This window comes from Phodopus roborovskii, unplaced genomic scaffold (genome assembly GCF_943737965.1).
Source record: "Phodopus roborovskii unplaced genomic scaffold, PHOROB, whole genome shotgun sequence".
Taxonomy (NCBI): Eukaryota; Metazoa; Chordata; class Mammalia; order Rodentia; family Cricetidae; genus Phodopus; species Phodopus roborovskii.
Window position 1 is genome coordinate 49,248,526 of NW_026126407.1, and position 24,222 is coordinate 49,272,747.

The 24,222-nt window shown below is 53.4% G+C and overlaps 1 protein-coding gene and 1 long non-coding RNA gene across 6 annotated transcripts; one reads left to right on the plus strand and one right to left on the minus strand.

The window, feature by feature from the left end:
* Positions 1-402: 402 nt before the first annotated feature.
* On the minus strand, positions 403-19,649 carry Caskin1 (CASK interacting protein 1). Of its 5 annotated transcripts, none has more exons than XM_051181221.1 (20): positions 18,667-19,649; positions 12,358-12,409; positions 12,154-12,251; positions 11,834-11,979; positions 11,656-11,751; positions 11,414-11,544; positions 9,861-9,969; positions 9,658-9,766; positions 9,480-9,574; positions 9,265-9,382; positions 8,085-8,186; positions 7,904-7,992; positions 7,739-7,823; positions 7,556-7,653; positions 6,634-6,744; positions 6,442-6,543; positions 4,952-5,090; positions 2,868-4,871; positions 1,959-2,373; positions 403-947 (listed from the first exon to the last, which is right to left on the minus strand). In XM_051181221.1, exons 1-20 carry the CDS (start codon positions 18,758-18,760, stop codon positions 731-733), a joined length of 4,410 nt encoding a protein of 1,469 aa, XP_051037178.1. In that variant the 5' UTR covers positions 18,761-19,649; the 3' UTR covers positions 403-730. The 5 variants fall into 5 exon arrangements, with proteins under 5 accessions (XP_051037178.1, XP_051037181.1, XP_051037180.1 ...); XM_051181222.1 differs by lacking the exon at positions 403-947 and adding an exon at positions 1,562-1,775; XM_051181224.1 differs by lacking the exons at positions 6,442-6,543; positions 6,634-6,744.
* LOC127219560 (uncharacterized) lies at positions 19,182-20,476 on the plus strand. The gene is made up of 3 exons (XR_007834277.1): positions 19,182-19,326; positions 19,584-19,908; positions 20,307-20,476. It is a non-coding gene; the product is annotated as an uncharacterized LOC127219560 (long non-coding RNA).
* Positions 20,477-24,222: the final 3,746 nt, after the last annotated feature.

Here is a 24,222-nt window from a genome sequence, read left to right on the forward strand (position 1 = left end):
AGATAGCTTTTGAGACCTTGATTCACATGGCCTTAAGCACAAGATGGGAGGGAGGAAGGGAGGTTGGGTGGACTTTTCTTCCCTGCAGAGGCAATTGTCAATCCTTGGCCCCCAGCTTCCAGTCTTCAAGCTTTGCTTTCCCCACCACACATGTCCCCAAAGAGTGAGCCAGGCAGCTCTGTTTTCTGCTGTTTATTGACAGCTGACAGCAGCTCCCTGTCCAGACCCACCCTCCCCACTTCCTAGAGCCCTAGCCTGGGCCACCTATACAGAGGCTGATAAATGGCCAGTGTATTCACTGATAAGGAAGTGCCAGGAATGACAGTTGGAAGGGGCCCTGTGCCCACACTACCTTAGTTGGCCCCCTCCACCAGCCTACACCACAGTTACAGTTTTGGCAAGTTATTTTTTTTGTTCTTTTTTTTTTTTTAAAGAAATGTCAATGTTATGCCCAACACTTGTGGATCAGCAAACACGAAAGAGGAGACCAGTCAGTATTTTTGTAGGGAGGAAAAGAGGGTGAGAATTACTACACAATACAGCCTCAGACCATGAGCAGAGCTGTCCATGGAAATTCAAGATGGATAGGTTGGCTGCCTGTACAAGGCTGCCTTGGGGGGAGCGGGGGGGGGGGGCAGACACAACCTTGAATACACATCTGCCCATAGTATGGCATGCATGCCCTTGTACTCATGCCCACGTTCACACAGGGTCCACACTGGGTGCACCCTCACACTGGCACCCCAAGGGCATGGTCACATCCAGAAGGAAGAAGCCCTCCCCAAGGTGTATGGGGCATGGAGAGGAACAGGTAAGAGCAAGGCACATCCTTCAAGTTCTTCAGACTCTCAGAAGCTAGAAGAGTGGAGGAGAGGCTCTGGGCAGAGCCGCCCCTCCAGACTGTGCCTCCCAGTTGTGTGTGCTCGTGACCAAGGGCAAGGCCATTCCTAGATGAAAGAAGAGAAGGGCAGACAGGTGGCCTCAGCTCCTGACAACTGTAGTCTCAGGCCGGACATGTGTCCTTTCTGTTGGTAAATGGTTTCTATAGAATCAATAATATTTCTTCTCTTTAAATATATATTTGTTAAAGTTATCTTTTTGTTTCTCTGGGGAAATCTGCCTCAGCTCATTCCCAATAAATTAATACTCTTGATAGCTTATATTCTGGGGTGCAGTGGGGCAAGCCCAACCTTGGCCCCCTGTCCCTTGTGCTGTGCCAGAGCGGCTGGCAGAGGTTCCCCAATGGGCAGTTCTGTGCTGGGCATAGGCCTGTGCTCTGCCACAGATTGGGGAGAGGGCCACAGTGGCCACCCCCCTCATCTTCCCTCGGTGCTCAGTCTGCCTAGGGCAAGGGAGGAACAGCCTTCCGCAAGCAGAGCAAAGCCTGCAAGTGTAGGGCCCAGCAGTTGTTGCACAGGGAGCAGCAGACAGGAATGGGCACCAGCGGGCAGCACATCTGCCCAGAGCCCTTGGAGCGTCCCCCACCCCTGTGCCAGGAAACTGACAACCGGCCTGGGCCAGGAGTGGGAGTTGTGCTTGTGCAGAGCGGGGGGGGGGGGGGGGGCATGCCCCGCCCACTCGGCCCCCGCCCACCACTCGGAGGTGCCCATCCTGAGGTAAAGGTCAAAGTGCGGGCCAGAGCTGGGAGTACGGTGGGCCCTTGTGGGTGGCCGCCTCACTCCAGCATGGCGTCCAGCTGGTCGGCCAGGTCGTCGAACATGCTGCCGATGTCTTCCAGGATGCTGCCAGTGCTCTTCTCCTCGATGGAGGAGGGGCTAAGGGTGGGCATGCATCAGTGGGGTGGGGCAGCACAGGCCTCCTTCCTCTAGGCTAGGTGGCTCCACAGCAACCCACTCTTAAACCCCGGCTGGATGGCTCCGCCTATCCCTACCAATCCACCCACAAGAGCCACGCCCTGTGCTGGACCACAATGACCCCACCAGACCCCAGGTACCTACCGAGGGCCTTGCCCGTCTTCCTGCCGGATCTTCTCCTCCACTGCCTGCAATGCTGCAGCCAAACACGCACTAGTCTCCTCCAGCTTCTGCCGAGCGCTGTCCCCGGGAGAAGCACAGTCTGGAGCTACTTGGGGTCCGGAGGCCACTGAAGCAGCAGCGCGAGGGGGCTTGGCGGGTACGTGCAGCGCGGGTGGCCCTGGGGAAGGGGGCTTGGCGGGGCTGGCACTCTGCGAGGGCGGTGAGCTAGACGGCTTGACAAGGGCTGCTGACGGCTGGCGTGCCGGCGAGGGCACAGGTGAGGTGGTGGTGCTGCTGGACTGTAGTCCCGCCACAGCCTTAGCTGGCTTGGGTGCTGTGGGTGGTGGAGGAGGCTTGGGTGACACAGGCGGTGGCGTGCCATGAGCGCGCTTTACCTCTGCAGGGAAGAGGACAATGCTGGCTTCCATAGAATAAAAACATTGAGTTCCCTCCATGTAGCAGGAGAGATGCTGTACCCGAGCCTATTCTCATGGCAGCTGCTAGGATATACAATTCCCTAGCATGCCATGCTTCCTAAACTTGAGATGTGGCCTGATGCATCCAGCCCCAATGGCCGTCTCGGCACCTTTGCACTGCTGTCCTCGGTGGAAAGCTACCCTCTCCTGTATCTGGGAACTCCAGCTAGGTCTTCCTGCATCTGTGCCACTACTCTTGGTCTTCTGCACCTCGTTCACTGAACAACAGGCATGGCCACTATAGGATGGCAGAGTTGTCCCACAGTGGATAGATAAGGAGATCTGTAGACAGTCTTATCCCATACCACCTGGGCTTCATCAAACCCAGAAAGGGAAATCAGACTATGAGATAGGGTAGCAGGCAAGGGGTCTGTGCTGAGATCCTGTGTTTTCTTAGCTGGCTCTCTGTACCTACCTGGGCTGCCAGGGCCTGGCAGTGGCACCTTCTTGGAGGCAGGTGTAGGTGAGCCCTGGATCTTAGTCACAGGCTGAGCCAGGATGGGCTTGGGAGAGACAGGTGGCTTCACAGGCTTCCGGGCATTGCCATCAGGCAGAGGCAGTGGAGGCAGCTGCATGAGGTCAGCAGGTGGGGGCTCAGCAGGTGGAGGAGGAGGGGGCAGCTCTGGGGGCCCAGCCTGCTCTGAGGCTGGCCGTCGACGAACAGTGGCTGTGCCATTCTGATACACAGACAGTGGTGGATGTGCTTCGGGCCCAGTGTCACGATCTTTAGCCTTAGGCCTGCGCTTGACCGTGTCAGACTCAGTCAGGATGAACTTGACATTCTCTTGCTGGCTCTGTTTTGCCCGGATGCGCCTCTTGAGTGTGGCACTGGCCTCTACCCGGGCAAGGGGAGGGCCCTCCACACTTGCCTCCCCCTTGGCTGGACCTCGAGGCCTTTGTCGGGCTGTGCCATCCTCCATAAAATGACTCTGCTCAGCTGGTTCCCCAGGGCTCCGGCGAGCAGTGGCCAGAAGTCCAGTGACTGGGCCACTGAGGGTGCGGCGCCGGTTCACTACTTCACCGTCGGGCCCAATGGCCTCTTTGTGCTTCACAGAGGCCAACACAGTAGCTACCCGACCAGGTTCTGGACTGGCAGGCCGAGGGGTGGGGTGGCCTTCTGGGGGCCTGCGGATAGCCCGGCCCCCGCCCCCAATGGAAGACAGCTCCAACATGGCTGCAATGCTCTTCACACTGCCAGCACTGCCTGTGTCCACACTGCCTGTCAGATCACTAGCCCGCCGGCGCTGTGCCCGGACTCCCAGCCGGCCATCCTCTGTCTCAGCATCTGGAGCTGGCTCATCAGCTAAGTTGGCACTGGCCATGGCTGAGCTGGAGCGCTTGGGTGGAGGTGGTGGGGGCCCCTTCTTCCGTGGCCGCACAGCAAAGGACTGACTGCGGTTAACATTCTTGTCAGTGCCAGCGGGAGCCCTCACTGAATGGCTCCTACCCACGCGCCGCTGGACTGTGGCATAGGGTCCAGCAGCAGCAGGCACCAGCAGCTCATCCCGCTCCGGCTCACTGTCAGACGCTGCATAGCGATTCAGGCTGTGGGCACGTTTCTTGGGTCTCCCGGGCTCCACATCAGCTTCTGGGGGCAGGCATAGTGTGGGCACAGCTGCTGGTGCCGGTGGGAGTGCAGGTCCTGGAGCAGCTGGCCCTGTGTCACCCTCAACTGGCTGGGGCAGCACGTAGGCAAAGCCACGGTGTGTGGGTGACTGAGGCAGGGAACGGGGTGACATGGGTCGGTCTGTTGGCGGCAGGAGCTGTGGGGTGGGCTTCACCTTGGCTGTGGCGGGACCATGAGGTCCTCCAAGAGTCTGAGGGGAACCTGGCTGAGCTTTGGTGGGTGTCTGTGGGGGTGTGAAGTGGCTGGCCCCTGATGGAAGGACCTGCCGTGGCTTGCCAGGCACAGGAGGCACACTGGCCCTCTTGACACTGTGGCCATGGCGGCCAGACCGCACCTCCTTGGGTGGTGTGCCAGGAGCTGGCCCCTCATCCAGCAGGTACTCCTGACTTCGTGACATAGGGCTGCCAGGCCCTTGGGGACCGTCACCGAGCAGCTCCTGAGAGCTGCTCATGTGCCGAGCCCGTCCACCCAGGCTGGACTCCTGTCGCAAGGTGGTCCTCGGAGTGGGTGGCAGGTGGTTGGAGGGCTTCTCAGCAGCAGCTGCACCTGCTTCGGCTGGGCCAGACAGGGCAGCCTGCAGCTCACCACTGAGTTCACTGTCCTGGAAGGTGCTCATCTTAGGAGATTGGCAGTCTGCTGCAGCAGGCTCAGATGGGGGTGGTGACTCAATAGCAATCATTTCAAGTGACTGGGGTGCCTTTCGGTGCAGGGGTCCCCCCTCATACTTGGAATATTCTGCTTTTTGCAGCTCCGCCAATTTCCTCACAGCCAGCATCAGCTTCTTTTGGTGTCCTGAGTCAGGGATGGGGAAGAGGCTGGTCAGGAGGACCTGAAGGTACAGGCAGATATGGAGGGACAGGCTGGGACCTTACCCAGCTTGGTGATGCCAATCTCCTGAAGGTCCTCCCAAGTGATATCAGTGATGAAATCGATGTTCTCATAGCCGTTGTCTACCAGCACCTTATAATACTGGGCCAGACCGATCATGGACAGCCACACAGCCAGGTTAGCCTATGGAGAGGGGGACAGAGAGGGGCAGCCCAAGCCAGCTGCTCACACCATGACCACCTACTTGAAACTATTACAAGATGGGCCTGTGGAGCACAGACAAACAAAAGGACAAACAGACAGGCCTGAAATGTCAGTATTGCAGACAGCCTAGGCCCAATCTTGGTGGGGACTGAGGCCAGCTCCTCAACATGCCAATCATACTACTAGGATACACACAGGTTAACACATGCAAACATACTTGGGATACCTATCATCTGGACACGGTTTCTGGTATAATCAAGTGCTTCTTTGCCTAATCAGATGGCCACAGGCATTGTCCTGAGGAGACATACCCATACACCAGACACAGACACACACAGTACCACAAAAGATACATGTACACACACCATACACCCTGCATGCTGCTTCCAGCTATATACAAAACACAGGCACTCTCTCTTGGTCACCCTCACAATGTTTCCCCACCCACAACAGATGCATGATCACACACCTGTTACACATTCACTACACAGCCGTACCAGGAATGTGCAAATATGCAGTGTGCACCAAGAACTGCCCAATCGTCCCAAGCTCCCAGCTGATGACACTCTTGCACCCACACTCGGCACCTTCAGTCATGCAGGTGACAGAGTAAGGCGAGGTCCATGAGACCCAGATCCTCCTGGGAGGATCCCTGAGCTGCTGACTGAGCAGCAAGGTAGGGCATATAGGTACAGCCCTGCCTGCCTACAGATCCAGGGCCCTGAGAGGGCAGGCTTTGCATAGCCAGCAACACCTCTCCCATGGACAGATGGAAGAACAGAGCTAGTGTGCAACCCAGAGGGCCAGTATCAGTCCAGAAGACCATAGATAGGCATCTCCTCATAAGAGCAAAGGCCACTGTACAGAAGCCACCAGAGGAGGGTTGTCAGCCACCAGCACAGGCCAACACGTGCAATGGGACCTGTGTGCACGCATGTGGCAAGCATGTCTGACACCAGCCCATCTGCAGCCCACATGAGTAAAAGACAGTGCTATAGGGGTGCTTGCCATGAATAGAGAAGGCATACTGTCCTGGCTCCCAGCTCCCCTCACAGGCCCTAGTCTTAGCCATGAACCTGCTTAGGGAGTTTACCCCCATAATGGACAAATAGGCTGTCCAAACAGCTCCCTGCTAGCGGGCTACCTCATGATCCTCCTGCCTCAGCCTCCCTGAGTGCTGAGTTCTGTACCACTAGGCCTGGCTCCATCCTCAACTCCACTTCCTAGGACGCCAGAAGGCAGATGAGGGTTATAGCCAGGGAGGCAGCCTGTCTGACTGTCCATCTGCCTGTTGGTCCTGGCTCGGCCACCAGGGCGCAAGGAGCCTTACGGGTTTGTGTTCAGGCAGCCAGTCAGGAATGTTCAGGCCGCTGATCTCTGCTGTGATCTTCTTACGATGACCTGGCTTGGTAACACCAATGGCTGTGAGGTCCTAGGCAAAGAGGAGGCCCATTAACTAGCAGGTAGAAGGAACCTGCCTTTTGGAAGGGAAGCAGCTGACAACTAACCCATAGCAGCTCACCTCGGGGGTCATACGACTGATGGTGGGCAGGTCATAGCCAGCACTGGTGAAATTGGGGGCATAGAGTTGTAGCTGGAATGTGGCAAGCCACTGACTGACCACCTCAGCACTCTGCAAGACACAAGGTACCAACTGCAGCCTGTCCACTACTGGGCTGTGCCCCAACCTCCACTGTGCCTCCTTCTCTGCTTGGTTCATGGCCAAAGTGCTGGGTCCGCCGTTGTGTCCACTGCACCAGTACTCCATGATCTGTCGTCCTGGATACAGCATCTGCAGCCCTCCAGCCTTCTTCTGTGAGCTCCACCAGGAAGGTCCTGCAGAGTCTGTGCCATGACCTCCTCCCACCCCATGTCTGCGCCAATGATACCCATACCATCTCAGAGATGCAGATGTGGCCCTATAGGAGGGGACTCAGGGGGAAGGGCTTCAGGTAGGGCTGCTCCCTGGAAGGTGGGCTCTGTACCCTAGTCAGAAGTCCCTCGCCTCCTCTGCTGTGTGGAATTCAGCCATCAGATCATGCCTCACAGCCACAGGTGCATACACACATGACCCACTGCACCCACATACACATTTATGTGTCTTACACCCATCTCTTTCCATATGTGCAAACACACACATACATGCCCAGCTCATAGTGACCATTCCACATCCACACAACACCCTGCATACTTCTACAAGTGTGCACACACTAGCTCACAGCCTACACGATAGACAACACCTGTACACTTGTGTGTGTGTGTGTGTGTGTGTGTGTGTGTGTGTGTGTGTGTGTGTGTGCGCACGCGCACATGACACAGAGACAGACAGAAGGACAGAGTCTGGTCTGTCAAGGCCTGCAGTAACTGCTGTGGCCAGGTATGCCTGTCAGACTGTTAACCCCATCCCTCCCAAGTCCAGGCCTGGAGCTGACCAGGCCCTGTACCTTGCCCTCTGAGGCTGAGGCAGACTCCAGCTTCTTAGGAGGCTGCTCCCCATATACCTGCCCAGCATGGGCTGCTGGAGGCTGGGACCGGGCAGCACCTGGTGATGAAAGGAAGTGGCAGAACAAGGGCTATATAGGGGCCACCTGCCTGCCAGGCTAACATACCTGGATCCTTGCTCTTACCTGTAGAGCCCTCTGGAGGCTTGACGGGGCTATCTCCTGGGCTGGAATCAGAGACTGACTTCTGAGAAAGCACTGTTGCCAGGAGCTGGAACCCAGAAAGGTCACTTGCTGTCACTTGTCCAAGTCTGACTAGCCCAACCTGACCAACCCTCCCTGCTCACTCACCTTAACTCCTTCAGAGCCTGCATGCAGGGCATGGCCCCCACCACTTCTGCCCCCAGCCACATTGCTTAAGCTGCCACTGCGATCTCCACCTGCCAGGACAGAGACCATGAAGTATGCTGGCCCCACAGTGGAATCCAGCAGCAAAACTACTGTCCCAGTGCTCTGGAGGCCCCTGGCCTACCTGCAAAAGGCTTTCTCAGTACCCAGATCTCCTCTGGGGGTGCAGAGGGCCCCAAGGAGCCACTTCCCTGGGGTGGGCTTGGCTCACTGCCTGTTCGGGAACCTGTAGGCCAAACACAGCTTTCCTGAACCCTGGGTAGCCCAAGCATAGCCACACATAGAGAGGAAACGGTAATAAAGGCCATTCTGCCGCCTTCTGCCTTGTCTCCAGTAACCTGAGAGACCCTGAATGTCTGAGACCAGGTCAGAGTAACAGAGGCACAGGGCCCTATAGGCAAAGAGGCTGAGGATCACTGAAAGGTTGACTTTCTCTGTGCTTGGGGACAGGTAAAGACAGGTAAGGAGCCACCCAATGGCCTGAGACCAAATCTGTCCTAGAACCAGATGACCACAGGTGGCTGACCTACCTGGGCCTCTTGCCCCACCTGCTGATCTCCACCCATGTCCACTCTAAAAGACAAATCAACCCCATCCTCCTACTCCTCCTCCAGCCTCGTTAAACCATACTATGGAGTTTTCCAAGTTGGTCCTGCAACCCTCCCACAGGCTCTACCATTAGGTGCTGAGATCCTGACCCACTGTCCTTGCAAATATGGTTCATGTTGCCAGGACTGTGTCGCCCATGACCTAGCCTCTACCAGCCATCAAAACCTCCTCTGGTTTCCCTAACTCAGGTGAGCCTTGCTTCACTTTCTCTGTTGGTTCAGTGGTTGGCTCTTCTCCTGTGTTAATGTTAACAATCCCTGCTCTTTCCCATCTCAGGAAAGACCACTGTCTGCTTCGGACCCTTAGTAGCCACCTAAGAATTGGTGGCACATGCCTTTAATCCCAGCACTCGGGAGGCCATCAGTGGCAGGTGAATCTGAGTCTGAGACCAGCCTGGTCTACACAGTGAGTTCCAGGACATCTAGATGGGCTACATAGAGAAACCCTGTCTCAAAAAACCCAAAATAAGAATTGGACAATGGAAGGTATGGTAGACAAAAAGAAGGCATGCACATGGTACTCTGCTGAGAGGGGGGCAGGAGGAGGGGTTACTGGATGCCAGTCTTGGCCACAGCTAGAGTTCAAGCTGGCTCTGCCACCAACTGAAGTGTACTTATTTCCAGTTCCCAGTCTCAGGCTGAGTGACCCTTGATTGCTTCCCTCCAGAGTTGGGCAAGGGTGGGGGATGGACTTACCTGCTCGTTTGACAATAGCCTCTCCCAGGGAGGATGGGAAGTAGCCCACCCTGTCATTGCCTGTCCGGTTGTCATGGATACAGCCTTTCCACCGGCCATCTGGATGCTGTTCAAGTACCTGACCAAACAAATGAAGTGTGTTCAGGGAGACACCTCCACAGGTGAGGCCTGCTGCCCTGCACCCTCCCCCAACAGCACCCAGGAGCTGTCCTCACCGTGATAATGTCCCCAGCCTTTACATTGAGACTGGTCAGGTCATAATTGTTACAGTAATCCTTGGTCGCCCGGACCTGTAGAGCTGCTGAGGCCTCTGGAGATACAGGGAATAGATCCCCAGTCCTGGGAGCTGACCTCCCCAGCCCTATCCCAGCCCTTGGCCCCACCCCGGCCCACCTCGAAGCAGTTGCTTGATCTCTTTGCTGGCCTGGGATGTAGTAAACTGGTGTACAATGTCCAGTGCTGTCTGGCTGTAGGTGTTTCTCACCTGGGCATTGATTCCACTCTGTATACACCAAAGGCCAAGGTCTTGTCAAGGGTTCCCATGCCTCCCACTTGACCCCAACATTCCTCTCTGCGTTCTGGGTCACCAGACTCACATCCAACAGCAACCGAACCACTTCTGTCTTCCCACAGAGTGCAGCCTCGTGAAGAGCCGTGCCTGACTTGGTCTGGCGGTTAATATCAATGCCTGCCTGAAGAAGGAGTCTAGTGCAAAGACAGAGGGCAGGCAAGGCGTTTTAGCTGGAGCCCTTCTCAGCACCCTCAAACTAGATCTTGGTTCTAACTGTCTTCCAAGGCTGAATGACAAGTCTCCCTGCCCTTGTGTAATGATATGATGACCAGTATTTCTGACACTTTGCAGAAGGCCTGTCCACGACTGAATTTTCACAGCAGTTGTTTTGTTCAGATCTAGGGTATGCAATGTTGTGAGGCCCCTTTTATAGATGAGGGAACTGAAGCTTGGGGAAGTTAAATGCAGCTACAAGATTTCAGCAGGTGGCAAGATCAAATCAAGGCCAAGACTGAGGAGGTACAGAAGCATCTTCCCCAGCCTCTCCAGTTTTTCCTTTATCTGGGCACACTCAGGTTACCACAACTGCACCTTCCTTCAGGTATCGTGCGTGTACATGCATGTGTGTGTGCATGCATGCATGCATGCGCGTGTATGCTAGGGATTGAACCTAGGGCCTCATGCATGCTAGGCAAGTGCTCCCCCAGAGCTATATTCCAGACATTTTTTGTGTCTATACATGTCCATTTGTAATGTACAAGTGTATGAGTGCACATTCACATGTGTGCAAATGTGTGTAGAGACCAGAGGTTGATGTTGGGTGTCTTCAATCACTCTTCACCTTTTTAAGTTTTTTTTTAAATTTATATGTATGTGTGCATGTGTCTGCAAATGGAAATGTGCAAGTGAGTGAGTGTGTGCTTGTGAGGGAGTGTAGCGGGTTCCCTGGAGCTGGAGTTAGAGGTTGTAAGCTGTGTAACATTGGGTATTCTGGAGGAACAAGTCCTCTTAGCTGCTAAACTCTCTCTCTAGCCCTCCACATTATTGTTTGAGACAGGATGTTTCACAGAAACCTGAGCTCTCTGGTCCAGCTATACTGGCTGACCAGAAAGTCTCAGAGATACTCTTGTCTCTCCCTCTCCAGTGATGAGAGTATAGGCACGGGCTGCCATGTCTGGCGTCTTTACGACTGCATGGCAAGCACTTTACTAGCTGAGTCATCTCACCAGTAACCACCCCCTTTTAAGAGAGAGTCTCATGTAGCTCAAGCTGGCATCAAACTCATTATGTAGCAGAGGATAACCCTGAACTCTTCATCTTCCTGACCCCATCCCCACTTCAGTACTGGGATATGCATCTGACTCAAGGCCTTTATTTTTCATTTTTAGGTAGGATGTTGCTATGTTGCTTAGGTTAGCTTTGAACTCTCTATTCTCCTGCCTCAGGTGACAGGCATGACAGACCTGTGCCACTATCCTGGAGGCTCCTTCCTTCTTCCCTTCCTCCCTCCCTTCCTTCTTATCTATTAGGAGAGAGTGCTCCTTTCTTATTCCCAAGCCAAGAACAGGAGCCTGTGCCCCTAGATACCACCATGCCCCAGAGGCCTGAGGCTGGCCCCATTTCTGTTCCTGGCTGTACCTGATGATGTCGATGTGGCCATTCTTGGCTGCCAGGTGCAGGGGGCTGGTGCCATTGGGGTCAGTAGTGTCCCCTGGTCGGGGCTCCAGCAAGGCTGCACACATGTTGCTACTTAGTAGCAGCTGGACCACCTTGAAGGAAGGATCAGAGTAGGGTGGTCCTGACTTGGAGCTGCCCCTGGCCCCACCACAAGTGAGAAGGACAGGCAGGAAGCACCCCACCCATTTATGGGGAAAACTTACCCCTACTCGGCCGAACTCACAGGCCAGGTCCAGAGGTGTCTTTCCAGAGTTGTCTACCATGCAAGGGTTTGACTGATGCTGCAATAGCATCTCTGACTGCAGGACAAGGGGCTTGTTATACCTGGGGCCACCCAACCCTCTGCCTGACTTCCCACCCAGACTCCCCATGAGGCCTCACCACATCGTAGTGACCATGCTGGGCAGCCAAATGCAGGGGTATGTGGCCCTCGTCGGATGGGACATTTACTGCTGAGCCTGCCTTCAGCACCAGCTTCATGGGCTCCTTCCGGCCCTGCCAGGCTGCATAGTGCAATGGCCGCATGCCTGGGGACAGGTATAGTTCATTGGAAACTAAGTCCTGACCCTGAATCCAACCCTCACTAAGAATATGTCACCACCTCTAAGGTTCTGTCTTAACTTTGGGCTGAAGTCTGCCAGGATTCCACCCTTGGCCTTGTCCCCTGCCCTTGGCTTCAAGGCCCCCCAGACCAGGCTTGCCTTTGTTGTCCTTGATGTCTACAGCAGCCTGAGCCTCCAGCAGAAGAGAGATCAATTCTGTGTTGCCATTCAGGGCAGCATGGTGCAGGGCTGAGAAGCTGGGTAGATGAAGGACAGGTCTAGGAGTGAAGCCAGTGCCCAGCTGTCCCTGGGGCCCATCTACCCTTGGGATCCATGCTGCTACTGCCCAAGCTGACAACTCACCCGTCTGGGTCCTGGAAGTTAACATTGATCTTCTTGGTAGAGCCCAGGAGCTCTGTGGAGGGAGGAAGACCCAGTGAGGAGAGGTGGTCCAGACCCTCTTAAGAGCAGGGGAGGGTAGTAGTGATCTGCCTGCCTGTTGGAGCAAGATCTTAGTCTATAGTCATGCATCCAGCTCAGCAGGGACTCGGCTCTCGGTGTTTGACCTGTCCGCATCTGGGAATGGGAGATCAGACCATGCACACACATGTGTACATGCACCCCTCCCTTGGGACACTGGCTCAGCACCTGCCATTGGTGGGAGGGAGAGAGCCAGCCCCATCTGTCTCTCAGAAGGACCCAGATGGGGCCGGGGGTGGTTGAGGAGGCTGGAACACCCGGAAATGGGGTATTTCTGGGGGAAAGGACTACATCTCCAAGCCCTCTGCTGCCAGCTCTGGCTGCCATGTGAATATGCCCTCCAGCCCTGCAAGGAGAGAGGGAGGTTGGCTTGTAGGCAAGGGCCTTCAGGTGACTCATGCCAATGGCCACCTTGCCCACAAAAGCTATATTCAGACTTCATGTTCTGACCAACTATAGGACCAGGGTCCACACTCTCCCTTCTGAGGGTCTCTCATCCTGTGGTCTCCCTCACCATGACCTTTTCTAGAGCTTTCAGAAGAGGGAGCCCACCAAAGCCCTCCCAGTGGGCCCTTGTCCACCGGACTCTTGCCAACCCCCTGCCTGTCTGGGCCATGGTTATATAACCCATTTGTGGGTCAGTCACTCTGGGGGGGGGGGCTAAACGGACAGAAGCCCCTTTGTCCAAGCTCAGAACAGGGGTGGGGGTGGGCGATGGGGACCCAAAGGCTGAGGAGCCAAGAGAGTAGAGTCACAGTGGGCTGGCTGTAGGGCTTAGCTTGGATTGGCTCAGCCTCAGCCACTGGGCACAGCATGTGGATCTCTTAACAGTCCCTGAAGCCCGGAAGCCAGCTGCACCTAAACTTGAATCTTTGTCCTGACATTTCCTAGCCCTGTGGCCTTGGCCACTGATCTCTTCGGTGAGCTAGAAAAGGCAGTATCACTTGAGCTAGTGAGACTGGGAGCATTACTTGAATACTAGGCCCTACTAACACTAGCTGGGCAGGCCCAACATCGCACAGTCTCTCCTGGATAGAGTGAAGGTACTGCCACCTACTGGTTGCTCTCATGTTCTCAGATACTACTGGTACCAGTTCATCAACTATATACCATTTGACCAGTGGTCAGCCAGACCAAGCCTGGGCATCAAGAGTCAGCCCTGGTTATCCAAGCACTTGGGAGGCAGAAGCAAGCGGATCACTGTGATTTTGAGGCCAACCTGGTCTACAGAGTGAGTTCCTGGACAGCCAGAGCTACACAGAGTGAGATCCTGTCTCAAAAAGTAAAAAAACAAACAAACAAACAAACAAACAAAAACCCAAACCAACCAAACAAACAAACAAAAACCAAAAAAACAAAACAAAGAGTCAACCCTAGGGGTCTTTCTCATGGAGCTAAGTCATGTTCCCAGGCAAACCCCCCTGACTCTACCTGAAGATACTCTCAAAACACATCAGGTCCCATGCTTTTCACCATACCACAGTTTCCACCATGGGCCAGGCTGGCACTTCAGGCAGGAGCCCTGCAATGCATTGCCTTCCCATTGGTGTCACTACCGACTTCTTGTACCGCTTGGTTTGTCCTCTGCACAAATAAGTCAGAGCACTGTTAAAATGCAGGTCACAGCCAAACATAGTGGCATATGCTTTTAATCTCAGCACTCAGGAGATAAAGAGCAGAGAATCAGGAGTTCAAGGCCAAACTTGACTACATAGTAAGTTTTAGGCTGACCTGCGCTATATAAGATGCTGTAACAAGAAAGAAAGGAAGAAAGAAAAAAAGAAAGAAAGAGGCAGGAAGGAAAGCAGGCAAAACAAAACTCCCAAAAACCAAAAGTTACAGCCACATGTAGTATAGTACATGTGCCTGTCACTGCGGTACTTTGGAGGTGAAGTCAGAAGAGTTCTGAGTCTGGGGCGTGGGGGTCGCACCAGTGCAATGGCTACCTAGGTGAATATGCCTGCCAGCAAGGCTAACAACTTGAATTCAAGCCTTAAAACCTACCTGGGGGGAGAGTGAAAATTGACTTATGCAAGCTGTTTATGACACATGTACCATGGCACATGCATGCTCACATAAATAAATAATACACACATACAAACATGAAAGTTTTAAAAAAGGGAGCCAGGTATGGTGGTACCTGCCTTTAATCCCCCCAGTACTTAGGAGCAAGGGCGGCGGAGCTCTGTAAGTCTGGCTTAGTCCAGTGACACAGTGAGACCCTGTCTCAAAGCAAAACCCCACAAACAAATGCTCACCAAAGTAGAAAACAAGAGTACAGACCTCCTGGAAACCCTCCAGCACCATTTCACTGGGGTGGGGGCTAAGGGTGCAACGTCTCACGTGATTGGGCTCTTGATGTTGCTCTGACCTCTTCCCTCTCCTCTATTCTCATCATCCCTGCTACTGCTGCATAGCCTTCTTGATTATAGGCCACCATGGCCACAGGACCTTTGCATGACACCCTCCTTCACACACTTCAGGTCTGTTCAGATGTAGCCTATTCTCCAAGATCTCACATCTGAAATGCTACCCTTCCCTTCCTGGACTAGTTGTGTTTTTCTCCCTAGGCCTCTTCACCACCCAGCATATCACATCAATTTCTGTCATGGCTTTGGTGGCTAAACAATGCCAACTCCATCCTACATGCTGTCTGTCCACCTTCAGGGCCAGCTGCATGGGTAGGTGACCCGTGTATTTACTCAGAAAGGTACCCTATTCGAACACTTGGATTTCAGGTAAGGGTCCTATATTAACATCTTACATAAGGCCCTGAAAACTATATATGACTGGAACTTCTTCAGTCCCCTGCTATGATGGCATAGCCTCAAGACACTTTGTCCCATTCTTCTCAACTGTAATGCAGTCAGGGCTCAGAATCTCCAAGGCTTCCCAAATGCCTGTTCTCCCTCCACCATAGTTCTTCCAGGCAGCTACAGTCAGGGTTAGGGAATGGAAGCCCCAGGCAAGCTGCTCTGAGGTCAGAGAAGTAGAAGCCAAAGTTTTAAAGAGGTATAGAAGTTAAGACTCAAAAAAGGATTCAAGAGAGGAGGGAGGGCTCCATCAAGAATGGGACTGCCAACAGGGCATAATCTGTACGCCTTTAATTCCAGCATTTAGGAAGCTGAAATAGATCTCTGTGAGTTCAAGGCTAGCTTGATCTATGTAGCCAGGTAGCCAGCCAAGATTACACAGTGAGAGTGTTTCAAAAGAAAATTAATTTTATTTTTTTAAAAAGGGGGGGCTGCTCCCCTTGTGGGGAGGGTCACCTTTCCAAGGACACAAATGCACAGTCCCATAGGGAGGGGAGTAGTGTAAACTGCTTGGAAGGCAGTTTGAGACCTCAGGGCATCTTCAGTGCCTTCAGGAGATACCGAAGAAAGTTTAGGGCTGGGGTGGCTATCAAACAGAAGGACAGGCTCTCAGAATGAATCAGGAGCAAAAGACAGCTGAAGGAGGCCTGGGAACTGAGGAAGGGGCAGGTGGTGACCAAGTTAACAGCCTCAGGAGCCCCTTTCGATTTTTGTTCGTTTTGTTTTTCGAGACAGGGGTTCTCTGTGTAGTCCTGGCTGTCCTGGAACTTGCTCTGTAGACCAGGCTGGCCTTGAACTCAAAGAGATCTGCCTGCCTCTGCCCCCACCCCCCTGTCCCCAGTGCTAGGATTAAATGTGTGGGCACTGCCTGGCCCCTTTCACTTTTTAATAGGTGTCTGCATTGATACAGAACATAGACCCGGGCTGCAGCTTCCTGGCAGAGAGCCTACTTAGCATTTATGAAGCCCTGGAATTCCATCCCCAGTACCACACACATACACAAACAGTGCACAAACCTTTGCTCCTGTTTCTTGTGACCTCAGACCTCACACTGCTCTCCAGAAACCAGCCTGAGGCCAGATCCACACTTGGGCTGGGAGGATTTTTATTTTAAAGACCCTTAACTCACTATGTAGATGAGGGTGACCGAGAACTCACAGAGATCCTCCTGACTCGGCCTCAAAAGTACTGGGATTAATAGTGTGTGCTACAGCCACAACCAGAAGGGGATTCTTAGTGGGCCAAGGTGCGTGTGTGAGAGAGAAGGGCTCTGGGAATTCCTACTGGTGTTCTCAACCTGCCTTGGGGAGGGAGACTAGGCCACAAGACTAGACAGAACCCCTTTCCAGTAGCAACATCTTTCCTCTAAAGTTGTCTCTTTTCCTCTCAAGGACAACGGCTAAATGTGCATGCATGTGCAGACTCCCTTGGAGGTGAGGTGGGGGCTAACAGAGCCATGGGCTGGAGGGAAGAGCTGAGCACCCTAAAAGGCTCAAGAACAAAATTGTGGGAAAATCTCTAGGCTAGACTGTGACATACTTTCTTTTTTGTTTCATTTTTGTTTTTTGAGACAGGGTCTCTAGAACTTACTATGTAGACTAGGCTGGCCTTGAACTCACAGAGATCTGTCTGTCTCTGCCTCCCAATCACTAGGGGATCAAGGGTGTGCACCACTATGCTTGGCTTGTGTGTGGGGCAACACATTCTTAAGCATGCTTATGGACACCCCTCACCCCATGGCCTAAACTCCAGCTGTACTTTGCTAAATCAAAATACATCTTACTCCAAAGCAGGCCAGCGTTGCCATGACAACCGAGCTAATTCATGGAGGGATTTCTCTGTCTGATTTATTGTACCGCCCCTCTGACTCAGAGAGTACAGACATAAGGGCCAAGGCAGGTGCCTCTGCTGTCTCTTAGACCACACCAGTCAGAGGCAGAAGTCGAGACCCTGGTACTCTCACCTCCCCACAACTGCCACATGGAAGGGAAGAGGAATCCCAAATTTGTGGTTCTCACTGGCTGGTGGCAGAAAAAATCAGCACCATTAACATTTACTGAACTGAGTGTCTCCTCTTCACCAGTGACTTCTTACTGTTTTCATGATGTTGTGGGGTGACAGGGACCACAGATATTCCATCCTACAGATTAGGCCATTAAGGTCTTGAGAGTCAGTATGACCAAGGACACGTGGCCACTATGTGGAAAGCTGTGCCTAACCCTCTTCCATCTGCCTCTCCTAAAAGCTCTTCCACTCCACCGTGAGGTCCTAAAGCCAGTCCTAGTAGATGGAGCTTCCCAGCCAGACTGTGTGTCATGGAGGCACCAGTGTCCTCACCAACAAGGAAAGTGGACACAAGCCTTTCCAGACAGTCCATGTCTCAGCAGCCCCCTGGAAAAATGGGATTCCCCTTTCCCCAACTTATATGCAGTTTCTGGTTGTGGGTAGGAAGTGGAGACACCCATGTCCCATGTGTTGACCTACAGAGCCCAGTTCGTGTCTGCACAGGTGCCCTGACACACTGACACGGTCATACGTGCGCAGCTGCACACTCGGCTAGTCCACACGCCCATCCATCCATCTCCAGAGGCCCCTAGGGAGGCTCCAGGGCTGAGAGCTAGAATCAAAGCTCCAAGCTCCCAGTCCTTCCCTGGACCCCCTGGGAACAAGCTAGGGATGGTGTGGGAGCTCCTTTACTGATCCTTGGCCCCCTCTCCTAGCAGAGAATCCAGGGATGACCAAGGGCTATAGAAACCTGCATAAGCAGTGAGCCCACAGTTCTTATCCCCCTCCCCCAAGGCTGTGCCTGCCTGAAGCCCAGCCTGCCCCAGGGCTGGGCGACCTTGGGCCTCTGCTTCACTACCTCATCAGTAAATGGCCCCCACTGGCCATGCTTGGACAGCCACACCCCCAGCGTGGTTCCCCCCCCCCCAACTGCAAAGCCTGTTATTAAACATAGGTTTGGGAGGAAAGGTGTGACAGAGATTGTTAGTCTCTGGGTCGTCCCTCACTGTAAGGGCCCCTCCCTCTCTCCACAGTGTGTGTGTGGGGGGGAGGGGGATATCTGCCTCGCCCTTATTTGCCCAAGTAGAAATCATCAGCCCGCAGCCTGGGAAGGGAGGGGGTCCGAGGAAAGAGGTGATCGCCAGCGGCCTCAGGGGACCGTGGGTGCCGCAGGTGCCTGCAGGGGGCTGGGCAGACGGGGTCCGGCGCTCGTTGCCTCCCCTCCTCCAGAGCTGGGGCGAGAAAGGGGGGCGCCGACTAAGGGTCTGGGCGCTCCTGGCCCCGCCCCACCCCCGGAGACCCAAAGCATCCCTTCCCCGCCCTGCACCCCGGCGGTGGGGGCCCCGCCCGCGCCCCGCGCACCCCCAGCACTCACTGGCCTTCCCCGGCCGCGGCCTCTGCAGCAGCCTCTGCGCGGTCCCCACGTCCTCCGCCTTCACCGCCTGCACCAGCTCCTGCTCCTTCCCCATGGCGCCGCCCGGCCCGCAGCGACGCGGCGCTTGATGCTCTCGCCGGTTCAGACGCTGCGGCGGCCCCGCGTCTGCGATCGCATCCTTTCCAGCCCGCGCTGCCTGCGCCGCCCGCCGCCCAGCGCCCTCCGCGGGTTCGGGTTCGGGCTCGGACTCGGGCTCGGGCTGGGGTTTCGGGCTCGGACTGGGGCTGGGGCTCCGACGCGGAGGGACGGATAGCGCGTCACGGGCGGGGGGCGGCCCGGGGGCGGGAGCCGGCGACGGCGGCGGGCACCCGGTGGCGCGCCGCGTCTTAGCCGCCTCCCGGACGCCTGGGTCCGCTCCCGCGGCCGCTGACCTCCGTCAGCCCGCGCCGGCCGCGCGCCCGGCTCCGAGGCTCCGCCCCCGCATTGGCCCTCCCCCGCTCCCGACGCCCCCTCCCCACGTTTGGACGCGCGGGTCAGGCTAGGCCTCTGCGGACAGCGGGGAACCGAGGACGACCGCCGGGGACAGAGAACAGTGCGCCGGCGTGGGGGCTGGCCACGGAGCACCGGCACGACGGCGACGCAAGGCTAAACCTAGGAGAGGTTTCTCGAGGCTGCGGGACCTGAGGGGGAGGGACTCGAGACAGTGGGCGGGCGGGGAGCCGGGCACCAGTGCCACCGGTGCTGGCCCTCCAGAGGCTGTCAGACATTTCTGGCCCGTGGATCCTGTGGGAGGTGTTGAGGGATTGCGAAGAGGAATCTCCCAATAATGAATTCGGTGTCAGGGAACCCGTACCCCCCTCCCCCCCAGTTACACCTTCTTTTCTGGCAGCCTCTGACTTCTTTCTACAACAATGCAGGATGACAATTCTTCGAGGACAGCCTGGAAGGGAGCTTGACTTCGCCACTCTCAGTATCTACTGGGATGTAACTATCTTCACCAAGAAGGAAATTAACCTCCCATCCTCCGCACCACTTAAGGCCCAGCCCTGCCCGGCCCTGCACCATTCTAGTCCAACCTAATCAACCTCCAGCCACAGGTTCCCAGTCGTCAGGATCTTCTGCTTGACCAACACCTCAAGGGATCTTACCTTTCTCCTGCCTGCCAGACGGCTAGGGCTGCTCGAGGCCTCTCCTTATCTTGCCTGCAACATTGTGGACACAGAGTTGTGCTCCATATCTTGGGTAAGGGTCTACTGCCTCGGTTTCCTTATTTCCAAGCAGGATCAGAGCGTCGTCCCAACCCAGCAAGACAGTAGAGAGAATGTGGTGAGGATTCACCGTATGCATACCTGACATACTGTTCTTGTGGTTCTAGACCATGCAGCAGGTCCAGAAGGGCAGGGTAGAAGCAGCAGCTGGTACAAGGATTTCCAGGATCATGTAATTCTGATCATGGTAGAGTCATGAGGCTCAGGGAATGTGCCTGGATCTCCTATGTGCTGGGCCCTCAGAAGAGGTCTCTGAATTAAAAAAAATCCTTGCCTTGATCCTTTATAGTGACCAATTTGTGGTTACTGTCAGGGTCAGGTGCTGTGCTGGTCATTTGGGGTAAAGCTGAATTTACTGTCCCCATTTTACAGGTTGAAAAACAACAATTAAGCTTTAGAGATTCTGTGCATTCCTGAATGTGTGCTACAAGGGCCCTGGGTCTCAAGGTCATGAATCTGGACTTGGAACCTACATTGATTCCTGTCCCAGTTCTTCTTACTGGTTTGTCATCCTGAACTGGTAACTTAGTCTTTCTGAGTCTGTCATCTGCCCTCCCTGTCAAAGGTGGGTCAGCAGTGTGTCCCCTCTACTTACTCCAGGGATAATTGTGATGCTGTCCCCACAATTAATCTTGGATATAGCAAATGCTCAGCAAATAGCTGCTGTGAACAATGTGATGTTCTTGGGCCTCTCTGCAGGGATTGCAGCTGTATTAGATTCATCTTCACATGATACATTGCCAAGGACATAGGAAGCACTACAAAAATAAATATATAAAAAGAAAACAGCTATTATCATGACTATTATTGCTGTGTTTGCAGCTTCTAAGGTAAATAATCTTTGTAGGACCTGGGGCAAAAATACAAACAGAAGCCCACTCACCAAATGTCTATTTCAATGTTGTGACTCACACTAATAACCTGTAAATAAAATATCTTTTAGCCTCCTACTTTAACAAATATACCTTCACCAAGACCCGAAAGGGCAAGTTAAAATTTAGAATTCTTGGACTGCTTTTGGGTGATGAACTGGTCCTTGCCTGTAGCTGTCATTCCTGTTCTCTGTCCAGCTCCAGCATCAGCTTACCTGGTAAACAGGCACCCCTGGGCCACTCCTCAGGCCAGATGTGCGCATCTCATTATGTAGCCACCCGGGAGGAGGGATGTGCAGACCAGAAAAATGAACTATATCTCCTTGGACAGGAAATCCAAGGGTTCCAGTTAAATATTCATATTGTGGTCTGGAAGGGACATCTGGAAGGTCCGACTAGAGCCCAGAAGGGGTCCCAGAGACCAAGGTACTGCTAATGAATGACAATGTTGGACAAGCTCCTGATGCTCAGCTGCTTTGTCTGTGAAATGGGACAGCAGCTCTGCCTGGAGGGCTGATGGGAAGGTCTGCATGGATACAAAGATGTTCATGTGATTTGATCCCCTCCCCATGCACATGGGAAGAGGGCAGCATAGCACACTGTTATTTGCTATGATAACTGGGGCAAAGGATGCAGATTCCTGGGTCTGGGGCAGCCCTCCAGGGTGTCAGGCCTCTGAAGATCCAGGGAGGAGGGGCCGCTGAGCAAGCAGAATTGCTGAGCTGATGGCAGCTTCACTGCAGCCCTGACTGGCTTTCTTCCCGGATGCTTAGCTGCCACCAGCCAGCCCACAGCCCCTGCCTCTGCCTATCAGCTTTCCCCAAGCATTGGTACCAAGCCCCTCATGAGTACAATGGTGATGTTGAATGTGCCTTCCCATGGGTTGCTGGAAGTATGTCAGGTGTCATTTCTGTGGGCACTACCTCTGTAAAGTGCTGTGCTGGTGAGTAGTATCTCACAAAGGCTCAACAGCCACACACGCCCCATTTCTTCTACCCCACAGAGATGCTGGAGCTGCTCAGGGCCACGCCCAGTTTAACAGCTATCTCTGAGTTGAACCATCTGCAGCATCCCAGCCTTTAGCTCCTAGCCCCACCTAGAGTTCCAAAGAAAGGGCAAAGGCTCAGGAAACAGGTGACACACATATGGCCACTCTTCTGTGTTCTTGGGTCCCATCATGATTGATTTAAATGTCTTTCTTATGCTGTCTCTTCTCTTCACCCAGCATCCTCAGGGCTCTGAGCCTTCAGTAGAGTTGCCTTTGGGGAGCTTATGCTTCATCAAAAGGAAGATAAGTAAGATGCAGGGTCCTTGTGGATCAGTCTCCTCAGCTGGCCAGAAAGGATGAAGTCAGGAGAGAGTGGGGTCTGAACTGCAGCTGGGCTAAACTGGGATTCACCATCTTTCAGCTCTGAGTTTTAAGTGGCAGTTCTGCAGCCCTGAGCCTGTTTTCTGACAAGATATCCCCAGACAGGGACTGATTCTCCTGAGTAAACTCACTGCAGAATACTAAGTATGATGTACTGAAAACACTCATGATGTTTTGGCAGTTCCTCAAAAAAATTGAACATAGCAGGCTGGAGAAATGGCTCAGTGGCAGAACACAGAGTGAACGTAACCCAGTAATTCCATTCCTAAGGTAGTTCCAAGTCAAATGAAAACATAAATGCAAACAGATGCTTGTACATAAACATTTATAGTAGTAGCACTGTGTCATAATATAGGAGGAAATAACTCAGATATCCATCATGAGTGAACAAATAAAATGAGGTTCATACATACAATGGGACAATGTTTAGCCACAGAAAGAAATGAAATAGTAACTCATACCTAGTGTGTAGGTCTGGCTGTCTTGGAACTAGCTCTGCAGACTGGACTAGCCTAGAACTCACAGAGATTCCCCCATCCATTTCCCAAGTGCTGGGATTAAAGGTATGGGCCACCACTGCCCATCAAATTGATTTTTTTTAAATACAGGATCTCATTATGTAGCCAAATGAAGCTGGTCTTGAATTCATGGTCTTCTGACTAAGGATTCCAAGTGCCAGGATTACAAATGTGTCATATTGACTAAATTGTTAACTCTTTTTTTTAATTTATGTATTTCTGGGCTAGCCTAGAATGTACCAGGCAGTCTTTCTACTACTGATTTGTGTCCCTTGTCTGAACTGTTCAATTTAAATGGCCAGTTGTGGGACTAGAGAGATAGCTCATAAGTTAGGAGTAATTCTGTTTTTCCAGAGGATCTGAGTTTAGTTCCCAGCACCCGTATCAGGTTGCTTACAACCTGTTACCCCCAGCTCTAGGAGATCACATACCCTTTCCTGGTCTCTGAGGGCACCTGCAGGCATGTATGTATACTAACTGGGACATTACATACCCATAAATAAAAACAAACTTAATAAAAGGACAATTTTATGCTTTGTGCGTTTCCCCTGAACCAGCACAAAGTCCCACAAAGAACAAGCTCAGACAGTGAAAGTGAAGATGCTGAGAGCCAACAGCGAGGTAGGTGACGGGATGGAGGGAAGAACAGCCTAGGCAGCAGGTGTGGCAAGAGTCTGTCTCTCTGCTGAGCCAGTGGTCTTCAGGGAAGAGCAACTAGACAGAGGCAAGAGCTAGACTCAGGAACCTGGAAGGTTTCTGGAATCCCTGAAGGCTCTTGTGGGTTAATAAGGCCAGATTTCAACTGGTAGAAGACCACACAGGCCTATCTGTGATTCTAGCACTTGAGAGGTGAAGGCAGGAAGAGGAGGTCAAGGTCATCTTTAGTTACAGAGCAAGTTCCAACCAGCCTGGGATACATGAAATTATGTGGAGAAGAAGAGGAGGAGAAGGTACAGCAAACAGGTCAACTGTTAAAAAGGGGACTAGGGGGCTGGAGAGATGGCTCATTGGTCAAGAGCACTGACTGCTATTCCAGAGGTTCTGAGTCCAAGTCCCAGTGCCCACATGGCAGCTCACAACTGTCTGTAATTCTAGTTCCAGGGGATCCAATGCCTTCTCACAAATACAGGTGGAGGCAAAACACCAATGCACATAAAAATAAAACATTAAGCTGGGCACACGCCTTTAATCCTAGCACTCAGGAAGCAGAGGCAGGCAGATCTCTGTGAGTTCGAGACCAGCCTGGTCTACAAGAGCTAGTTCCAGGACAGCCTCCAAAACCACAGAGAAACCCCATCTCGAAAAACCAAAATAAATAAATAAAGCATTTAAAAAAAGGGCGGGGAAACTAGAGTATGGCTTTCTAAGATGTGATGGCAGTGGTGGTCCAGGCCTAGCACTTGGGAGACAAAGGTAGGTGGATCTCTGAGTTCAAGGTCACTCTGGTCTACAGAGTGAGTTCCAGGACATCCAGGGTTACACAGAGAAACCCTGTCTTGGTTGGAATACAACAAGCAAACAAAAAAAGA

Excerpts from the sequence above, each read along its gene's own strand:
- Caskin1 (XM_051181221.1), bottom strand. The coding sequence starts at position 18,760 with ATGGGGAAGGAGCAGGAGCTGGTGCAGGCGGTGAAGGCGGAGGACGTG. Across the intron at positions 11,980-12,153 it reads AGACATCAAGGACAACAAAG|GCATGCGGCCATTGCACTAT; the intron begins GCAAGCCTGGTC and ends ACCTGTCCCCAG. Across the intron at positions 8,187-9,264 it reads GGCTATTGTCAAACGAGCAG|GTTCCCGAACAGGCAGTGAG; the intron begins GTAAGTCCATCC and ends TTTGGCCTACAG.